The 21,171-nt window shown below is 43.3% G+C and overlaps 1 protein-coding gene across 1 annotated transcript in view; it reads left to right on the top strand.

Moving 5' to 3' along the window:
* Positions 1–872: 872 nt before the first annotated feature.
* The window catches only part of LOC115099919 (scavenger receptor cysteine-rich type 1 protein M130-like), a 152,601-nt gene continuing 132,302 nt past the window's right edge, over positions 873–21,171 (top strand). The window contains exon 1 of the mRNA XM_029617927.1: positions 873–956. Coding sequence (XP_029473787.1) covers positions 902–956 — 55 coding nt within the window. The 5' untranslated portion in view covers positions 873–901. The remainder of the gene's footprint in view (positions 957–21,171) is intronic.

The raw sequence follows: 21,171 nt of genomic DNA, 5'->3' as shown, positions 1-21,171 counted from the left end.
CTTTTCTATACCGGCATTCATGATACAATCATATCATGTCGGTTTACATGGAACGGGGGTACAATAACCTTAGATATTAACAAAGCGAAGAGAAGCTACTAGATGCCAATCACTAATGTCCCCTTTGTTGTCTCCCACTAGATTTATAAAATGTGATGTGCCTCTAATAAAAGATGGAATTTTTGGACACAAATGGTCTCAAAAATCGATCATCAAAAATAGATATAGGTTCTGTTTTAGATTGAGGCACTACATATATATCTGGCAAACTTTAGGTCAGCCCTATGGTGTGATCACAGTTAGCCACATAGGTTAAACAGCTAACTCCAATTAACTTATGTAGCTAACTCCGGCCCTCCCTGAAACACCTCCTGGCTGCTCCTGAATTATATAGCTAGAATTATAGTAGCTCAAATTTAGCCGCATACAGCTTCAAATATCACCGCTTTGCCATTTAGATGCAGAAACATTTTGATTGAGTTCTTGATCCAGCCTTCATGGAAGGAGAACAGATCTTTTAGATGGAGGATTTATTGGGCTAATCTGTTAAATCCTATTATTGTTGCTCATTCTTGATTAAAGATTCTGTTTTATTTCACTATTTTATTGATTGATTGTAACTCACTTTGAGGTTTACTCTAGATGATAAGGCATGCAATAGAAGAATGAATAAATAAAATAGAGTTATGAAAAAGTAAAAATATAATTTTGCCTTAAACTAGAAAACATGTTCGTATCGCTGTAAAATAAGGACAGTTCTGTTGGGAGCCAAGTTTTGGAGCCAAAATAACTATTGCAGCAATACTGAGAGAGAGGCGGTAGGTCAGTACCTCCCCTGGCGAATATTTTGCAGATGAGATGTGGACGAGCAACAGTGCTCCTCTCACAACGTGAAGAAACAATGTTTGCACTGCAGAATGACCCCATGGACAAGGCTGTGCTGGGCTATCTGTGCAGTAAGTACCACAGACGCTGCTTTTCTGTCACTGTTTTTATTAGGAGAGAAGGGGTGAACTATAAAAGAGAATCTGAGAAGCAAAAATGCTGACCCACACAGGCAGGGAGAGACAGATGGGTGGAGCAGACCCTGGTTAATTAATACAATATGCGGGATAGAGAGTTTAGATATGGCACAGAATAGGATGGCAGATAAGGACTATAAGGGCCTATTTAGTCTGTCCAGTTTACTTTCCTGTTGCAGCACTGTAGATGATGCTTCATCTCCAGCTTTATCTTCACTTTTTCACAGCTAAGGATCTTGTGCGTTTTCTTGAATTCAGTTGCCATTTTTTGCCTCCACTACCTTTACTGGGAGGCTGTTGAGTGCATTTATCATCCTTTCTGAGAAGAAATATTTCTAAGATTACTCCTGATTCTACCTCCTTTGAGCTTCATATTATGATCTCTGGTTCTAGAACTTCCTTTCCATTGAAAATTACTTGCCGCCTATGTATTATGTATAGTTTGTGAGGTATTTGAATGGCTCTATCATAATTCTTCTTTCTCCTGTACAGTATACATTTATTACCATTTGAAGTTCTGCCTTTCCTTGGTCCTTAAAGCAGATCACATGCTTAATTCCTTCAGTCTCTTTCCTTCAGGCTTATGATGGAGATGCTGCACAATTGTTGTAGCCCTCCTCTGGACTGCTTCCTCTCTGTTCCTATAAGGTGCAGTCTCTAGAACTGGAAATAGTATTTCTGAGACATTATCACTTTTATTCTATTGGCAGAAGCTCCCTTTGTATCTTAGCATTCCTCTAGTTATTGCCACTGCCTTGTCACACAGTTTTATAACCTTGAGGTCATCAGATATGATCACCTCGAGATCTCACTCCTTTCTGATGCACATCTGTACTCTACCTCATCACCTCCAACCCTCCATCATGCACTGCTCGCATACATTTTCTGCTCTAGCCATTCTCAACTACAAATACAGAAACAAAGTGGCAATGCATGAAATTTTAGAATGTACATAGATGATATTGGTTGCATTTGGGTTTTTAAGTTTTTAATTATCAAAGCATATCATAGTGACTTCAGTAGCATACAGTATGCAGTTTTTGAAATCCAATATTAAAATATATTAATCTCAATGGGCACTCATCAAAAATATGTGAACTTTGCCAAAGCTTCACAGTTTATATTGTCATGAACAGCCCAACAGCAGAGGCTGCCTGAACACAGACCCTGATTGGTTTGGAACTTATTCAACCTCATCTAATAATCTTGTACTGATCAGGAGAAGAAATAGGTTCAGATGGACCTCTGTGAGACATCTTATTTCTCCCAGTGTAACAGAGGCTATTGAATGTACTTGTGTGGGCTTTTTTTCCTGAAAGGAGCCAGGAAAAGATCATCTGGAACTATAAGCAGCATCAGTCTGAACATCTAGGTGTGCTGTGACTATCATAGAAACATAGAAACATAGAAATGACGGCAGAAGGAGACCAAATGGCCCATCTAGTCTGCCCCGCAAATTTTCTCTCTCATACTTATCTGTTTCTCTTAGCTCTTGGTTCTATTTCCCTTCCACCCCCACCTTTAATGTAGAGAGCAGTGATGGAGCTGCATCCAAGTGAAATATCTAGCTTGATTAGTTAGGGGTAGAAGCCGCCGCAATAAGCAAGCTGCACCCATGTTTATTTGTTTTACCCAGACTATGTTATACAGCCCTTATTGGTTGATTTTCTTCTCCCATGCCGTTGAAGCAGAGAGCCATGCTGGATGTGCATCGAAAGTGAAGTATCAGGCACATTTGGTTTGGGGTAGTAACCGCCGTAACAAGCCAGCTACTCCCCGCTTTGCGAGTGCGAACCCTCTTTTCTGGATGTGTGAAGTATCAGTTTTTCTTCTCCCCTGCCGTTGAATCAGAGAACTATGCTGTATATGCATTGAAAGTGAAGTATCAGGCTTATTTGATTTGGGGTAGTAACCGCCGTAACAAGCCAGCTACTCCCCTCTTTGTGAGTGTGAATCCTTTTTTCCACATTTCCTCTTGCTGTTGAAGCTTAGAGCGATGTTGGAGTCACAGTAAGCCTGTGTATGTTTATTTAATAAGGGTATTGACTCCAGGCAGTAGCCGTCAGTCTGGCGAGTCACCCACTCTTCATTGGCAGCCTCTTGACTTTATGGATCCACAGTGTTTATCCCATGCCCCTTTGAAGTCCTTCACAGTTCTGGTCTTCACCACATCCTCCGGAAGGGCATTCCAGGCATCCACCACCCTCTCCGTGAAGAAATACTTCCTGACATTGGTTCTGAATCTTCCTCCCTGGAGCTTCAAATCGTGACCCCTGGTTCTGCTGATTTTTTTCCTTCGGAAAAGGTTTGTCGTTGTCTTTTGATCATTAACACCTTTCAAGTATCTGAAAGTCTGTATCATATCACCTCTGCTCCTCCTTTCCTCCAGGGTGTACATATTTAGATTCTTCAATCTCTCCTCATACGTCATCCGATGAAGATCCTCCACCTTCCTGGTCGCCCTTCTCTGTACCGCCTCCATCTTGTCTTTGTCTTTTTGAAGGTACGGTCTCCAGAACTGAACACAGTACTCCAGGTGAGGCCTCACCAAGGACCTGTACAAGGGAATAATCACTTCCCTTTTCTTACTCGATATTCCTCTCTCTATGCAGCCCAGCATTCTTCTGGCTTTAGCTATCGCCTTGTCGCATTGTTTCGCCGACTTCAGATCATTAGACACCATCACCCCAAGGTCCCTCTCCTGCTCCGTGCACATCAGCCTTTCCCCCCCCATCGAATACAGTTCATTCGGATTTCCACTCCCCATATGCATGACTTTGCACTTCTTGGCATTGAATCTCAGCTGCCATATCTTCCACCACTCTTCCAGTTTCCTTAGATCCCGTCTCATTCTCTCCACTCCTTCCGGCGTGTCCACTCTGTTGCAGATCTTAGTGTCATCCGCAAAAAGACAAACCTTACCTTCTATCCCGTCCGCAATGTCGCTCACAAAGATATTGAACAGGACCGGTCCCAAAACCGATCCTTGTGGTACACCGCTTAAAACCGCTCTCTCTTCAGAGAGAGTTCCATTTACCATCACACATTGTCTTCTGTCCGTCAACCAATTTGCAATCCAGGTCACCACCTCGGCACTCACTCCCAAGCTTCTCGTTTTATTCACCAGTCTCCTGTGCGGAACCGTATCAAAAGCTTTGCTGAAATCCAAGTAGATGACATCGAGCGCTCTTCCTTGATCCAATTCCTTGGTTACCCAGTCAAAAAAGTCAATCAGATTTGTCTGACAGGATCTTCCCCTGGTGAATCCATGTTGCCTCTGGTCCATTAATTCTCCTGACTGTAGATAGTTCACTATTCTCTCTTTCAACAGTGACTCCATTACTTTTCCCACCACCGAAGTGAGGCTGACCGGTCTGTAGTTGCCAGCCTCCTCCCTGTTCCCACTCTTGTGAAGCGGGACCACCACCGCTCTTCTCCAATCTCTTGGTACCACTCCTGTTTCTAGGGATCTATTGAACAGGTCACACAGCGGACCCGCCAGAACATCTCTGAGCTCCCTCAGTATCCTTGGATGAATCCCATCAGGCCCCATGGCTTTGTCCACTTTCAGGTTCTTTAGCTGTTCCCATACATTCTCTTCTGTAAAAGGATTTTCATCTATTCCTCTTCCCTCCAGTTTCTTGTTGTGTAAAGATGGTCCTTCTCATGTACTTCTCATGTACTTCTCATGTACTTCTCATGTACTGGTTCTTCCCGTGATGCCCCTATTTGAGACAAAGTCCATTGGGTGAGTACATGTGTGCTCGGGATCCTGCAAACAAAATTCTATTGGATAAGTCCTGGAACAGAAATAATAGGATTGCACAAGATATGCTCTTTCACAAAAAGCTTTTTGGGGAGCAAGAGTCTTAATCCTAAGGATGTTAGTTGTTTCCATTTTGTACCTTGCAGTAGAGTACTTTGCACCAATCTGATATCAGTCATCACACAGCAAACTCACTGATGGCATGACAAGTTGAAGCCTAGTATGATCTGTTTGGTGGTGATGCCAGAGGATCTCTATCATACAATATGTTGGGGTAGTTTGACTCACAGTAGCAACTTGTAAATTCCAAAATAAACAGGGCAGATGAGTCCTGTATTGTACTGTGGCAGGCTTAGATTGCCATAAATCTGCTCCAGTAGCTTGCTAGTTGCAACTTTGTCAGATATGAGGGTAAACAGGATAAAGGTGCTGGTCAGAGAGTTCCTGAATTGATGTGCATTATCAAGTGTAACCAAATATCAATAAGTTTGTTGTATGACAATTTCAGATTGGTGCACCATACTCTGTTGCAAGGTATGAGATGGCAAGAGCGAATGTCCTTAGGGTTGATGTTCTTGCACCCTATGATGATCCAGCAAGCTTGTTGTGAAAGTCTAGATGTGAAATCCTAGGACTTCTATTCCAGCACTAACCCAATTGAACTTTGTCTCCAAGATCCTGATTATATATGTTCACAATGGACTCTACCTTAATATACAGGTATCATGGATAGAACTAGGATATTTGGCCACCATATCCATCACTAGCTGGATACTTAGATTGTGATGATGCTTATCATTCTCATAGATGATACCCAGCTCCTTAGAGGAACCAAGTCCATGTGAATACAACTGATAGCTTGTTTCCCCAATGTGATAAAAGCTCTCTCATAGAAACCCATTTGAACCTCCCTCCTCTCCTGCACAGTACAGAGATACTGATGTAGTCCACCATGTATACTAAAAATAGTTGACAGATCAGAGGACAGAAAATTGATGCCAGTTGTATCTTCTGCTACCCTCTGGAAAGAGCCAAAAGAGGGGTAACTCAGAGCTGTCATCACTTTCATTTCAACAGATAAGCTGTGACTGATGTACTCTACATAGGAAGTTAGGCATCCATGTAGCGATCATTTTCTTTAAAACAGAAATAAAAAGTGCTGGGTGGGGGCTAGGTTCAGTGAGTTTGGCCCTGAAGACAGATGGTGGCAGATTGCCATTGTTCTAAAAGGTACTGAGTTGGTGAACCGGTGTTGCACTGCATCCATGCGACGTATTACTGATCTGGCAGTTAAGTTCTGGCCAACCTGAATCTTCACAAGCACGTTCTATCAGCTGCTCTAAATCTACCCTGGGGAGAAATCTTCTTCAGTGGCAAGCACAGTATCTCCTTCAATGGGCTCAAAAGGGAAACTGCATTCTTTGTGCCATCAAGTTGCAGCTCAAATGTTCATCCATCTTAGCTCGTCTAAGTAAAAAGTCCAACCCTTTTCTTCTTTATAAAGGCCACTAGTAATTGCAAGAAATGAACACAGGAGGTATTTCAGTTGTTTCAAATGAGCAAACAAGTGCTTGGTTCATTTAATAATGTTTAATGCACCATTTTTCAGCGGTTCTGCAAACTATAAAACTGCTGGCAGCATGTGTGAAAGCATTATGATGAGAAGAGCAAGCAAAGCTACCACTGTTAACTCGCTGCTGCTCCTCCAGCTAGCTCTCCTAGCCTGATATTGGAATATGTGATACAGAGAAAGCAGTCCTGCCTCTTTAAAAATTCCAAGAAAGGTTTCCAAAACAGGACCTTCACTGATCTTTCATTATCTATGGGATGAAATATGAAAGAGTGAAAGGCATAAAGGCAGGGCTGCAGCAAGGTGTGGGCAAGCATTGTGACTGCCATGGGTGCCAAGCCAGGGGAGGGCCATACTGCCCTACTGAATCAGTCTGCAAGCCTGTGAGTCTGGCGGCGGTAGCCATCTTGCCCAGGTAAGCGGGAGGAGCCGTGAATAAGGTGAGGCAAACGGGGTGAAGACATCTAGGACCGATGGACACAACACAAACCTGTACAGGAGGTCCCTGAAGATCTCATTCATGAGACGCTGGAAGACAGCGGGGGTATTACATAGCCCGAAGAGAATGACTATGTATTCATAATGGCCATCCCTAGTATTAAATGCTGTCTTCCAGATGTCATCAGGTTGAATGCGAACTAGATTATACGCACCTCTCAAATCCAACTTGGAAAACACTCTGGCGCCTTCGAGACGATCGAAAAGTTCACTGATAAGGGGTAGCGTATACCGGTCCTTATGCATTATAGCGTTGAGGCCCCGATAGTCAATGCAAGGGCAAAGTCCACCATTCTTTTTCTTCACAAAGAAGAACCCCGCTCCTGCGGGCGAATCGGATGGTCTAATAAACCCCTTCTCCAAGTTTTCTTTTATGTACTCTGACATAGCCTGAGTCTCAGGCTGTGACAAGGGGTAGGTTCTGCTTTTGGGAGGCGTAGTGACCAGCAGTAGTTCAATAGGACAGTTGAACTTACGTAATGGAGGCAAGGTGTCTGCCTTTTGTTTTGAAAACACATTGCTGAATTCCACATAATGGGGAGGCAGACCAGGAAGCGTAGTAGGCTTCAAAACCGGCATCACGGGAGACACTGGCTGGAGACAAGTAGCTTGGCATTTGGGACCCCACTGTACCAACTGCAGGGATTGCCAATCGAACTGGGGTTTGTGAATCTGGAGCTAAGGCAACCCCAGAATTCCAGATGCGTTGAGAGTTTCAACACGTAGAAGGATATCTCAAAGAGCTTTCAATTTAAGTGACAGAAGGAGACAGAGTGACATACTCCAGGTCACAAGGAGTATCAGTGGGGGAAGCAGGCTTTGAACCCTGGCTTTCCTGGTTCCCAGCCTTTCGTGCTAACTACTAAGCGCTGCCTCTAGTTAGAAGTAGATTTTCAAAACAATCTATCCACCTAATTATGGAGTTAGACAACTAGATTAGAGTTTTTGGAACATTATCATCACTGAGCAGTTAAATATCGCCTCCAGTATTCACCAGACAACTATACTTAGCCATTCAGAGAGTTGGGTCTGGGAGGTAGGGGAACTTCTCCGGCTCGTGCACATTTTCAGCATGTTAGGAAGACTTATGCAGCTATCCCAGCAGGTAGAAGAGAGTCATCTATGTGACTGGATTTAGGAGAATTTTAAGCTGCAACGTAGTCTGCTATGATTGTCACTAAGCAGCTTAATGAAAATTATTCCCAATGAAGCAGCTATTTAAAAAAACCTGAAAGTTTCTAAATACAGACACCTAAGTAAGGAACCTAGTGCTGAATTTCGGTGCTAAACACCTGATAGTCCCTGATAGTCCCCCCCCCCCCCCCATAGCCACCCATTTTTTAAGATCCTAAACTTAGGAGCCTTGTGAAAGGAGGTCAATATTCAAAGCCATTTTTAGAGAGATAACTCACAAGTTACCCATCTAAATGGAAAGTTTTTGAATAAAGAGTCACTTGTCTGTCTAGATTTTAGCTAGATAAGGTTATTATCCAGCTAAATGGAGCTGGATAAAAAATAAAAATAAAAAAGGAAGAATTCTGGGGGCATTTCAGGGAGGAGTTAAGTTATCTGGCTAACATCCAATTATAGCTAAAAATCAGCTAAGTTAACCAAATAACTTTAGAACCGCTCTGAAGCAAATGGCCAGATAATCTGCTACGTAACTAGAAACCTTGGAAAGATGTCCAGTTGACTGGCACTCCTATAGTTAAAAAACCAAAAACCCAAACCCTAAACTGTGGGATTCGCATAAACCCACCCCCATTAATCTTTTAAATCTCTGCTGCCAGGGCCCCCTTACCCTTCCAAAAGAGAAAGAACCCTAATAATGCCATCCTTCCCCGTTCCCCCTCCCCCATGCCTCTATCGCAACCCCTGTTGCTGGCCTGGGATCGCAGTGCAATGTGACCCCAGGCCCTTCCAGCAGCCAGGAGGAGAGGGTAGGCACTTGGGGAGGGGGAGAGAAGCCCATACTTCTCTGGGGAGGGCGGAGCGGAGGAAAGGTTGGCAGCATCACTAGCGGTCTTTCACTGGGGGAGGTTCTGGCAGCAGGGATTTAAAAGATCAGTGGTGGTGGGGATGGGTATTTGGGAACCAGGCCATGAGGCCTGCGGTTTAGTTTTTTTTATTTATATGAATCCTCACTCGAGCGGGAGCACTTTTGTGATCTCTAATTTTTCTACGGGTTATTAAGTCCGTCAAAGCCTTGCAGGCTTATGATTAGATAAGTATTTTTTGTATATAAATGATTAAGAAATTATTTTAAAAATCAGTGTTGAAGGGAGTCCATGGGATTTAACAAATAAAAACGAATATAAGATGTGATGTTTGAACTGGTATATATTATGTATGTTTTTATTTGTAAGCCACCCCGAACTTCGGAGGGTGCGGGAAATAAATACTTTTACATAAATAAATAAAACGTAACCTTAAATGCTTACTTATGATACAGTTTGCAGCCCCTTGCAAGGAAGAGACTGTGGATTACTCTTCTGAGCACTGTTACTATCTGATACCAAGTTCTTGATAAGTTCATTTGAAATGAGTTATGGATTGATTTTGCACTTTTTTGCATTTTTGCAGTATTTGTTGATGTTATATTAGGTGTTTTGCTCTTTTTTCTTCATTAACTATAGGAGCACCACTTAACTGGATATCCTCAAAAAATATCTGGTTAAGTGGCAGATTATCCAGCTACTCATGGACAGATAACTTTTCATCCAACTGGACATATTCAAAATCTGATTGGTTAGGTTTAAAGTTATCTAGCTCCAGTTAGCCAGATAACTAATCAGGGGGATATTTATCCCCCTGAATATCCAGGACAAGTTATCCAGATAACTTATCTGCTCGCTATATTACTGAATATTGGGCCATAGGAGCCTAATTTTAGGGACTCAGCCCTAGTAAATTTTCAACAAGGCCAATTTAGCATACTAATTCCCAAAGTTAGGGCCTCATTTTCCAATATCGCAGTGGTAACGCATGAGGGGGCGTGTCCCATGCAAATAAGGCATTTTTCGTGCAGTGGGGAAACATCGCGTCACGCGATGTTTTCGCCATTTGCGGAAATGGCGAAAACATCGTGCACCGCGATAAAACAACCAATGAATCTTCACAGTACACAAAACTGTCCCAAACAGCCTATTTCCACTCTTAGGTGCTGCAGACAGAGAGAGAGAGAGAGAGAGAGAGAGAGAGAGAGAGAGAGAGAGAGAGAGAGAGAGAGAGAGAGAGAGAGAGAGAGAGAGAGAGAGAGAGAGAGAGAGAGAGACTTGCTATAGTGCCTATGCCCTAGACAGGTATTTGTATCCCTATCGGAGGGCCACCTAGTAACTCGAGGTGGGGATTAGATATGAGCGTAGGGGGTTGGGGGCCACTTTCACATTCAACATGAGACATACGGAAAGAACAGTGGTCTCTAGTGAAGATTTGCTGGCCGTCGGAGTGAGGAAACTCACTCCAAGAAGAGATTTGGGCAACATTCTCTCAACCTAGCTTGATGGACACTCTACCTGGGCAACAACAAGCTAGGTTGAGAGAACGTTGCCCAAATCTCTTCTTGGAGTGAGTTTCCTCACTCCGACGGCCAGCAAATCTTCACTAGAGACCACTGTTCTTTCCGTATGTCTCATGTTGAATGTGAAAGTGGCCCCCAACCCCCTACGCTCATACCTAATCCCCACCTCGAGTTACTAGGTGGCCCTCCGATAGGGATACAAATACCTGTCTAGGGCATAGGCACTATAGCAACTCTCTCTCTCTCTCTCTCTCTCTCTCTCTCTCTCTCTCTCTCTCTCTCTCTCTCTCTCTCTCTCTCTCTCTCTCTCTCTCTCTCTCTCTCATGTTGTGTGCAGCACCTAAGAGTGGGAATAGGCTGTTTGGGACAGTTTCATTGTTTTATCGCGGTGCACAATGTTTTCGCGATTTGCGAATCAATTTCCGCAAATGGCGAAAACATCGCGTCACGCGATGTTTCCCCGCAGCACGAAAATACCTTATTTGCATGGGACACGCCCCCTCATGCGTTACCACTGCGATATTGGAAAATGAGGCCCTTAGTTATAAAATTTCTACCCATTGAGCTACAAGTCTTAGTGGGTAACAGAAAATACACACATAAAATACAATCAAACAGCAATGAACACCTAAACATATCATCATGCAATACAATAAAAGCCAAAACGAAATAAAGTGGCTGCGTAACTAAGCTTAGAGGGTCCTAGAGTGCAATCAAATTTTTCTTTTGGTGAAAGCTATGGCAAACAGATGAGTTTTAAAATGTTTCCTGAAGCTAGGCAGATCGCTTTGAGCTCTGAGCTCCTCTGGCAGTTCATTCCATAGGATCGGACCAGATATACTAAACATACATTCTCTGGGGGAAGCTAGGTGAGCATGTTTCATCGTAGACACTTCAAGGAGGTGCTGAGATGAGGAGCAGAGGGAATGTATGGGAGCATATCAGCAGATAGCAAGTTGAAGACAAGGAGGAGTTAAATTGTGCAAGGCCTTACAGACAGTAATGAGAACCTTACACCTGATCCTCCACTCTACAGGGAGCCAGTACAAGCCGGACATCAGCACAAGTGAAATATTTCTTGTGTGGGAGTGCCAGGGATCAAGTAGGGTTCTGAATTAGTTTTAGAACTTTCGAATGTGAACGTGGAAGGCCTAGAAAAAGGGCATTACAGTAATCCAGTAATGAGGGCTATCCCGAGTCACTCATGAGGGAGATCCCATACTTCTCACTAGTGAGGAAGATATTTGTGCCTTCTCGGAGTTACAGTGGTACTTGAGAGGCACAGTAAAATCTCTAGAGATAACTGATTTGTTCAGAAAGCTAACAGTCTTGCTGTGAGGATGTCCCCTTGACATTCAGGAAAAGAGGTAGGCAACAGCTCCCATCCTTTCAATGTCCTGACAGAGGTACAACCACCAGAACTAAACACAGTATTCAAGGTGGCTCTTCACCAGTCAATTGTAAAAAGGCAATATTACCTACTGTTTTTCTGCTGGGGATTACTGATTATTTTGTTCCTTCTGGTCAGAGAGCTGGAAACAAACAAAAGTGTTTAAAGGTCAGTGCCCAGTGTCAGGATGAGCCTTTTCTGTGCCCAGCGCAGAGGTTCATATTTACTCTCCCCCCTTCACCACCAGACACACACTGACTTACCAGTGGCAGCTCCAGCACAGCTTTCTCTCACTCACTCGCTCTCTTTCTTCCCCCACACCCTGCTCAGCATTCGTTTCCTCTAACCCCTACACAGCATCCATCCCTTGTCTCTCTCCTTCCCTGCTCAGCATCTTTCCACACCATCTTCCCCTCCTCTCCTGAAACTTCCCTCCCACTCTTGCCCAGCATCCCCCTCTCTCACGTCCTGAATTTCTTTTCTCTCTCTCTTTTCCCCTTCCACCACTATTCATTCCGTGCATCTCCTCTCTCTCTCAGCAGCAGACATTGGGTGAGCCTGATGACATCCTTTTCAGTGTAATACAAGGGACAGGCAGCCTATTTGTTCCTCCCGAGTCCTGGCACTATCAGTCCCTACATCTTGCAACTCTTAGTAACAAAGCTTGAGTGAATAAAGTGCAACATGACCACCAAAACTACTCTCTGACCCAGAACGTCCTAAACCATTCTCCTGCCACTACTCATCTCTTCTAGAAGAATAGGAAGATCGTGGCTGCGTTTTCCCATGAGCTAGCTTCCCCAGGTCCTCTGCATGATGTGGAGCCCATAACACAGCGTCTTTAAAGAAGGCAGATGCAATATCTTTCAAGCTCCATTAACAACTGACAAACTCAAATGATCAGATCCTGTGCACTGTCAGCCGGCCCGACCAATCTTTTATCTGCGCACATGACATCAAGCCTTCCATTGTCAGTGAATCATATGAGTATGTGGAGATATTTATAATCCTAAATTCAAAAAGGAATTTACAGAATTGATTTTTTTCTCCTGGAAGGAGAATTTGGAGTCCTCAAAAGCTGCATCAGACATGCAGGGCACTGCTTTAAAATATGTTTTACAACCGTATAAACTTTCTCTGTTCCTAACCTGAGAGAGGGGTCAAAATAGAAAAAATAAAAGGCAGCCTCTTCATTAAATTGACTCTGGTAATAATGAAAGCATGTGATAACTATATTATAAATATCATGATTGCAATATGAGGCTATGCTGGCGTATATGAACTTCTGTCATGAAGAGGTGAAGCAGATGGGGTAGTGCGCTGTGCTGTGGGTGGTAGTAATGAAAGCATGTGATAACTATATTATAAATATCATGATTGCAATATGAGGCTATGCTGGCGTACATGAACTTCTGTCATGAAGAGGTGAAGCAGATGGGGTAGTGCGCTGTGCTGTGGGTGGTAGTAATGAAAGCATGTGATAACTATATTATAAATATCATGATTGCAATATGAGGCTATGCTGGCGTATATGAACTTCTGTCATGAAGAGGTGAAGCAGATGGGGTAGTGCGCTGTGCTGTGGGTGGAATGCACTCACTGTGAGTTTATTGTATTTACCGTATGCTGTTCACCACTCCGGCTAGCCCTCATTACTGGATTACTCTGAACAGCAGCTTCCCCAGCAAGGACAGTGCCCCTTTGACTTCAGGGTCCTCCTTCTGGATGGCTGTAGGAATTTTTACAAGTGCTTGCCAAAACAGTAAAACAATCCCTTCTGGCTCAGGAGCCCTTAAACTCCCAACAAGCATTCGCATGACAAAATCTGATACCTTGATCCACCGATAAACACCAAAATATAGCAGTATTAAGCTAAAGCTTTTACTGTTATTTTATTGTTATGTTTTTTAAGGATTTTAAGATAGTTGTATTATGTTATTTTAATGCAGTTTAGTCATTTTATGTGTACATTGTATATCTTATTAATAATAATGTATTTTATGCATCTGTATATTTCATTGAAATGATGTATCTGTAAACCGATATGATGCTACCACGAATATCGGTATATAAAATAAACAAACACATTCGAACTTGAGGCCTAGAAAAGCAATACCTTATCTCAAAAACCATTACCTCATTCCTCTTCAGACACCATCTCCTGAATTCCCCTTTCCCCCTGCTTAACAGGAAGGACCTTTGCAAAGTGCTCAAACCCTGTAACCTTCACAAGCTCTGCAGCATCAGAACTCTGTCCTTTAGAGAGCAGGAACCCTCTGAGCAAACTCCTTAATGACCTGGAAAGCTGCAGCACTCCAGAAATTTCTACTACACTGCTTGGTGACCCTAGTCAGGGTTACACAATCATGGGAGCCTACAGCAGTGGACAGTGGAGTGCCTCAGGGATCTGTATTGGGACCCTTACTTTTCAATATATTTATAAATGATCTGGAAAGAAATACGACGAGTGAGATAATCAAATTTACAGATGACACAAAATTGTTCAGAGTAGTTAAATCACAAGCAGATTGTGATAAATTGCAGGAAGACCTTGTGAGACTAGAAAATTGGGCATCCAAATGGCAGATGAAATTTAATGTGGATAAGTGCAAGGTGATGCATATAGGGAAAAATAACCCATGCTATAATTACACAATGTTGGGTTCCATATTAGGTGCTACAACCCAAGAAAGAGATCTAGGCGTCATAGTGGATAACACATTGAAATCATCGGTTCAGTGTGCTGCGGCAGTCAAAAAAGCAAACAGAATGTTGGGAATTATTAGAAAGGGAATGGTGAATAAAACGGAAAATGTCATAATGCCTCTGTATCGCTCCTTGGTGAGAACGCACCTTGAATACTGTGTACAATTCTGGTCGCCACATCTCAAAAAAGATATAATTGCGATGGAGAAGGTACAGAGAAGGGAAACCAAAATGATAAGGGGAATGGAACAACTCCCCTATGAGGAAAGACTAAAGAGGTTAGGACTTTTCAGCTTGGAGAAGAGAAGACTGAGGGGGGATATGATAGAGATGTTTAAAATCATGAGAGGTCTAGAACGGTTAGATGTGAATCGGTTATTTACTCTTTCGGATAGTAGAAAGACTAGGGGGCACTCCATGAAGTTAGCATGGGGCACATTTAAAACTAATCGGAGAAAGTTCTTTTTTACTCAACGCACAATTAAACTCTGGAATTTGTTGCCAGAGGATGTGGTTAGTGCAGTTAGTATAGCTGTGTTTAAAAAAGGATTGGATAAGTTCTTGGAGGAGAAGTCCATTACCTGCTATTAAGTTCACTTAGAAAATAGCCACTGCCATTAGCAATGGTAACATGGAATAGACTTAGTTTTTGGGTACTTGCCAACACTGTCAACAGTGGCACAACTACAAAAAGAAAGAGTGAAGTGAATAACAAATCTCAACTAATATCTTATAAGGAGTCCAGGAAACGCAATAACCTTAAAGAGAGTACCTGGAAGGTAATGACCACAAATGCTCATAGTTTGGGAAATAAAATCCCAGATCTGCAGGCCCTAATGGCTGAGGCAGAATTAGACATTGTTGCTATAACAGAAACATGGTTCACAGAATCTCATGAATGGGATACAACAATACCAGGCTACAACTTGTTAAGGAAGGACAGAAAGGATAGAAAAGGGGGAGGTGTGGCTCTTTATGTCAGACAAAACATCCAAGCAACTGAGCTACAAGGAAGTTGGGGTAAGGAAGAAGCTCTATGGCTCGACCTAAAAAAAGATGACGGAGCATCCATTTATATTGGAGTGGTTTACAGGCCTCCAAACCAAAAGGAAGAGCTGGACAGAGAGCTGGTTGAAGACATCCATAAGATAGGTAAGAAGGGAGAAGTGGTGATCGTAGGTGACTTTAATATGCCAGATGTAGACTGGAAAATCCCATCTGCAGAAACTAAAAATAGTAGAGCGATAGTGGATGCCATGCAAGTATCTTTGTTCAAACAAATGGTGTTGGAACCCACGAGAGAAGGAGCTATACTCGACTTAGTGCTCACTAATGCAGATAATGTCTCAGATGTCCAGGTGGGAGCCCACCTCAGCAGCAGTGACCATCAAACGGTATGGTTTAATATCAATAAAAGAATAGGGAAAAGAACCACAAAGACCCGAGTTTTACAGTTCAAAAACACAGACTTTGAGGAAATGGGTAAGTACCTGGAGGAAGAACTAAAAGGATGGGAGAACGAGAGAGATGTGGATCAGCAGTGGACCAATCTAAAAGGAGCAATCACCAAGGCAACTGCTCTATATGTTAGAAATGTAAAGAAAAGCAAAAGGAAACTGAAACCTATCTGGTTCTCAAAGGAGGTGGCTGACAAAATTAAAGCTAAAAGAACAGCATTCAAGATATATAAAAGATCCCAAAGGGAGGAGCACAAAGAAGCATATTTGAATCAGCTGAGGGAGACAAAGAAATTAATCAAGTTGGCAAAAAGTCAAGCGGAAGAGAGGATTGCCAAGGAGATAAAAAATGGTGACAAAACATTTTTCAGATACATCAGCGAAAAGAGAAAGGTCCAAAGTGGTATAGCAAAATTGAAAGGTGGTAATGATCAATGTGTGGAGAGTGACGAAGAAATGGCAGAAATATTAAACGAATACTTCAGCTCTGTGTTCACTAAAGAAGACCCTGGAGAAGGACCATATCTACACAACAAGAAACTGGAGGGAAGTGGAATAGATGAAAATCCTTTCACAGTAGAAAATGTGTGGGAAGAGCTAAAGAACCTGAAAGTGGACAAAGCCATGGGGCCTGATGGTATTCATCCAAGGATATTGAGGGAGCTCAGAGATGTTCTGGCGGCTCCACTGTGTGACCTGTTCAATAGATCCCTAGAAACGGGGGTGGTGCCGAGTGATTGGAGAAGAGCGGTGGTGGTCCCGCTTCACAAGAGTGGCAACAGGGAGGAGGCTGGAAACTACAGACCAGTTAGCCTCACTTCGGTGGTGGGAAAAGTAATGGAGTCACTGCTGAAAGAGAGAATAGTGAACAATCTACAGTCCGGAGAATCGATGGACCAGAGGCAACATGGATTCACCAGGGGAAGATCCTGTCAGACAAATCTGATTGACTTTTTTGACTGGGTAACCAAGGAATTGGATCAAGGAAGAGCACTTGATATCATATACTTGGATTTCAGCAAAGCTTTTGATACGGTTCCGCACAGGAGACTGGTGAATAAAACGAGAAGCTTGGGAGTGAGTGCCGATGTGGTGACTTGGATTGCAAATTGGTTGACGGACAGAAGACAATGTGTGATGGTAAATGGAACCTTCTCTGAGGAGAGAGCGGTTATAAGTGGTGTACCGCAAGGATCGGTGTTGGGACCGGTCCTGTTCAATATCTTTGTGAGCAACATTGCGGACGGGATTGAAGGTAAGGTTTGTCTTTTTGCGGATGACACTAAGATCTGCAACAGAGTGGACACGCCGGAAGGAGTGGAGAGAATGAGACGGGATCTAAGGAAACTGGAAGAGTGGTCGAAGACATGGCAGCTGAGATTCAATGCAAAGAAATGCAAAGTCATGCATATGGGGAGTGGAAATCCGAATGAACTGTATTCGATGGGGGGGGGGAAGGCTGATGTGCACGGAGCAGGAGAGGGACCTTGGGGTGATAGTATCTAATGATATGAAGTCTGCGAAACAATGCGACAAGGCGATAGCTAAAGCCAGAAGAATGCTGGGCTGCATAGAGAGAGGAATATCGAGTAAGAAAAGGGAAGTGATTATTCCCCTGTACAGGTCCTTGGCGAGGCCTCACCTGGAGTACTGTGTTCAGTTCTGGAGACCGTATCTTCAAAAAGACAAAGACAAGATGGAAGCGGTACAGAGAAGGGCGACCAGGAAGGTGGAGGATCTTCATCGGATGACGTACGAGGAGAGATTGAAGAATCTAAATATGTACACCCTGGAGGAGAGGAGGAGCAGAGGTGATATGATACAGACTTTCAGATACTTGAAAGGTTTTAATGATCCAAAGACAACGACAAACCTTTTCCATAGGAAGAAAATCAGCAGAACCAGGGGTCACGATTTGAAGCTCCAGGGAGGAAGATTCAGAACCAATGTCAGGAAGTATTTCTTCACGGAGAGGGTGGTGGATGCCTGGAATGCCCTTCCGGAGGAAGTGGTGAAGACCAGAACTGTGAGGGACTTCAAAGGGGCGTGGGATAAACACTGTGGATCCATAAAGTCAAGAGACCGCCAATATAGAGTGGGTGGCTCACCAGAAAGATGGCTACTGCCCGGAGACAATACCCTTATTAAATAAACATGCAGATGCTTACTGTGACTCCAACATCGCTCTAAGCTTCAACGGCAAGAGGAAATGTGGAAAAAAGGATTTGCTATCACAAAGAGGGGAGTAGCTGGCTTGTTACGGCGGTTACTACCCCAAACCAAATAAGCCTAATACTTCACTTTCCAAGCATATACAGCATAGTTCTCTGCTTCAACGGCAGGGGAGAAGAAAAGAGGGTTCGCACTCACAAAGCGGGGAGTAGCTGGCTTATTACGGCGGTTACTACCCCAAACCAAATGTGCCTGATACTTCGCTTTCGATGCATATCCAGCATGGCTCTCTGCTTCATGGCATGGGAGAGGCTGATACATCAAGCATTTCCAGCATAGCTCTCTGCTTCAACAGCAGGGGAATAAGAAAAGCTGAGGCTTCACGCATATCCAGAATAGCTTCAACTGCAGGGGAGAAGAAAAAAAAAAAAAAAGGATTCGCACTCACAAAGCAGGGAGTAGCTGGCTTGTTACGGCGGTTACTACCCTAAACCAAAAGGGCCTGATACTTCACTTTCAATGCATAACCAGCATGGCTCTCCGCTTCAACGGCAGGAGAGAAGAAAAACAACCAATAGGGGCTGTATGACATAGTCTGGGTAAAGGGAATAAACATGGGTGTGGCTTGCTTATTGCAGCAGTTGCTACCCCTACTACCCCTAACTAATCAAGCTGGGTATTTCACTTGGATGCAGATCCATCACTGCTCTCTGCATTAATGGTGGGGGTGGAAGGGAAATAGAACCAAGAGTTAAGAGAAAATGATAAGTATGAGAGAAAGAAATGTGTGAAGCTTGCTGGGCAGACTGGATGGGCCGTTTGGTCTTCTTCTGCCGTCATTTCTATGTTTCTATGTTTCTATGTTTCTATGGATTGGCCACTGTTGGAAACAGGATGCTGGGCTTGATGGACCCTTGGTCTGACCCAGTATGGCATGTTCTTATGTTCTTATGTTCTTACACCTTTACTAACTAAACTTTACTTATCCACGTTAAATTTCATCTGCCTTTTTTTTTTTTTTTTAATTTGTATTTTATTACATTTTCAACAGTTTTACACTATGAAATCAAGAAATAATGGAGACATGTAACAATAACCATATGTAATTTACATATGCATATTAAGAAATATTAATTAACATAGAAACTTTCAATATTACACTCCAATTAACCTATAATTGGGGAAAGCAATAATTATCATAAGGAAAATTATAATCCAACAGAAAAATAAATACAGGTATGAGAAGTTTCTCTTTTTACTTGGCCTCTGTCTCAGATACAGAAGTTAGATCCTTGTCTGAAAGAAAAACTTCCAATTGCATTGGATCTGAAAATACAAATTTCTTTCCTTTGTAATTTAACAGACATAAACACGGAAATTTTAGAAAAAATGTAGCACCTAGTGCCACTACTTTTGGTTTTAAGGCCAAAAAAGTCCTCCTCCTAGCCTGAGTGGCACGAGCCACATCAGGGTAGATTTGGACTCGATGTCCACAAAATAATATATCTTTTACTGAGAAATATTTTTTAAACAACTTTTCTTTATCCTGTTCAACTAGACATGAAATTATCAAGGTAGCTCTCTTATTTATCAGGTCTACCGACTCTTCTAAAAAGGTCGAGAGGCCTGGTGAGGATGGTTCTTCCCCTTGGTCAAAACCTCTAATACTGGAGGTTTTCCTAGGTAAATAATAGATTTTTGAAAGCTTGGGGATTTCTTCCTCCTCATATAAAAGATTTTCCTTTAAATATTTTCTAAACAATTCCCAGGGTGAGAGAAGTCTAGTTACAGGGAAATTAATTAATCGTAAATTCTTTACCCTCATTAGATTTTCCATATATTCTAACTCCTTGTGGATGATAAGACTGTCTTTAATAAAAGCATTACCTGAATCTTGTACCAATTGTAACTTATTAGTGACAGTTAACATATCATTTTCACATTTCTCTAATTTCTTTTCATGCAATTCAATGGACATCTTATTTTCCTTAATTACTGGCAGTAATGATTCATTCATCTTAATAATATTACCATCTAACTTCATAATCATTCTCCCTAGGTCTTCAAGGGTAAGATTCCCCTGGATTCCTCCAGAGGTTAAACTACCCTGACTACCAGCAGGAACAATCCCTTCAACTATGGAAGTAATTGTTTTATCAGTCCAGGGAACTTCAGCCTGATTCCTTAGGCTAATGTCCACTTGGACTTGTCCTACCGGGTTTCTCGCTGGGTCCGTTGTCTCTGCTCCAGCGGCTTGTAGGGAGACTTTGGGCCTTCACCGGGACTCAGGGAAGCAAAAGAAAATGCTCCCTCACTGTCCTCTTTCGGTGTATCCACCAATCTTACCACGTGGTGGTTCATGGGTCCTGTGCTACGTTGTTGACCAGGTGATGAGGTTACGATCCGGGCCTTCCTCTTTCTCCCCATTAAGAAATTATACTCAAAATAAAAGAAATTCTTGCCGGCTCCCGGCCTTCTCCGGCCTAAGCCAGCCAAAGCCGCGCGCCCCTTCGGCACGCGCGGCTTAGGCGAGGTGCCGGTGGCGGCGTGTCGGCGCCCCTCCGGAGATTTTATAGTCGGGGGGCTGGGAGACGTCCGACTGACGTCACTACTCAGCGACTGCAGCGTGGCGTCTCAGCTGATCTTTTTGCCGGCACAGCGTCTCGGTTAGAGCGGACCTTCTCCTCGTTCCTGCACGCCTCCTCCCGCTTCTGTGCTGCCCCTCTGGAGATTTTATAGTCGGGGGGCTGGGAGACGTCCGACTGACGTCACTACTCAGCGACTGCAGTGTGGCGTCTCAGCTGATCTTTTTGCCGGCACAGCGTCTTGGTTAGAGCGGACCTTCTCCTCGTTCCTGCACGCCTCCTCCCGCTTCTGTGCTGCCCCTCCGGAGATTTTATAGTCGGGGGGCTGGGAGACGTCCAACTGACGTCACTACTCAGCGACTGCAGTGTGGCATCTCAGCTGATCTTTTTGCCGGCACAGCGTCTCAGTTAGAGCGGACCTTCTCCTCGTTCCTGCATGCCTCCTCCCCCATCTGCCTTTTAAGTGTCCAGTTCCTCAGTCTTGC

The sequence above is a fragment of the Rhinatrema bivittatum genome, chromosome 10 (genome assembly GCF_901001135.1).
Source record: "Rhinatrema bivittatum chromosome 10, aRhiBiv1.1, whole genome shotgun sequence".
NCBI classification, from domain to species: domain Eukaryota; kingdom Metazoa; phylum Chordata; class Amphibia; order Gymnophiona; family Rhinatrematidae; genus Rhinatrema; species Rhinatrema bivittatum.
The sequence above is the reverse complement of the archived record's forward strand: the minus strand, read 5'-3'. Positions and strand labels throughout refer to the sequence as shown.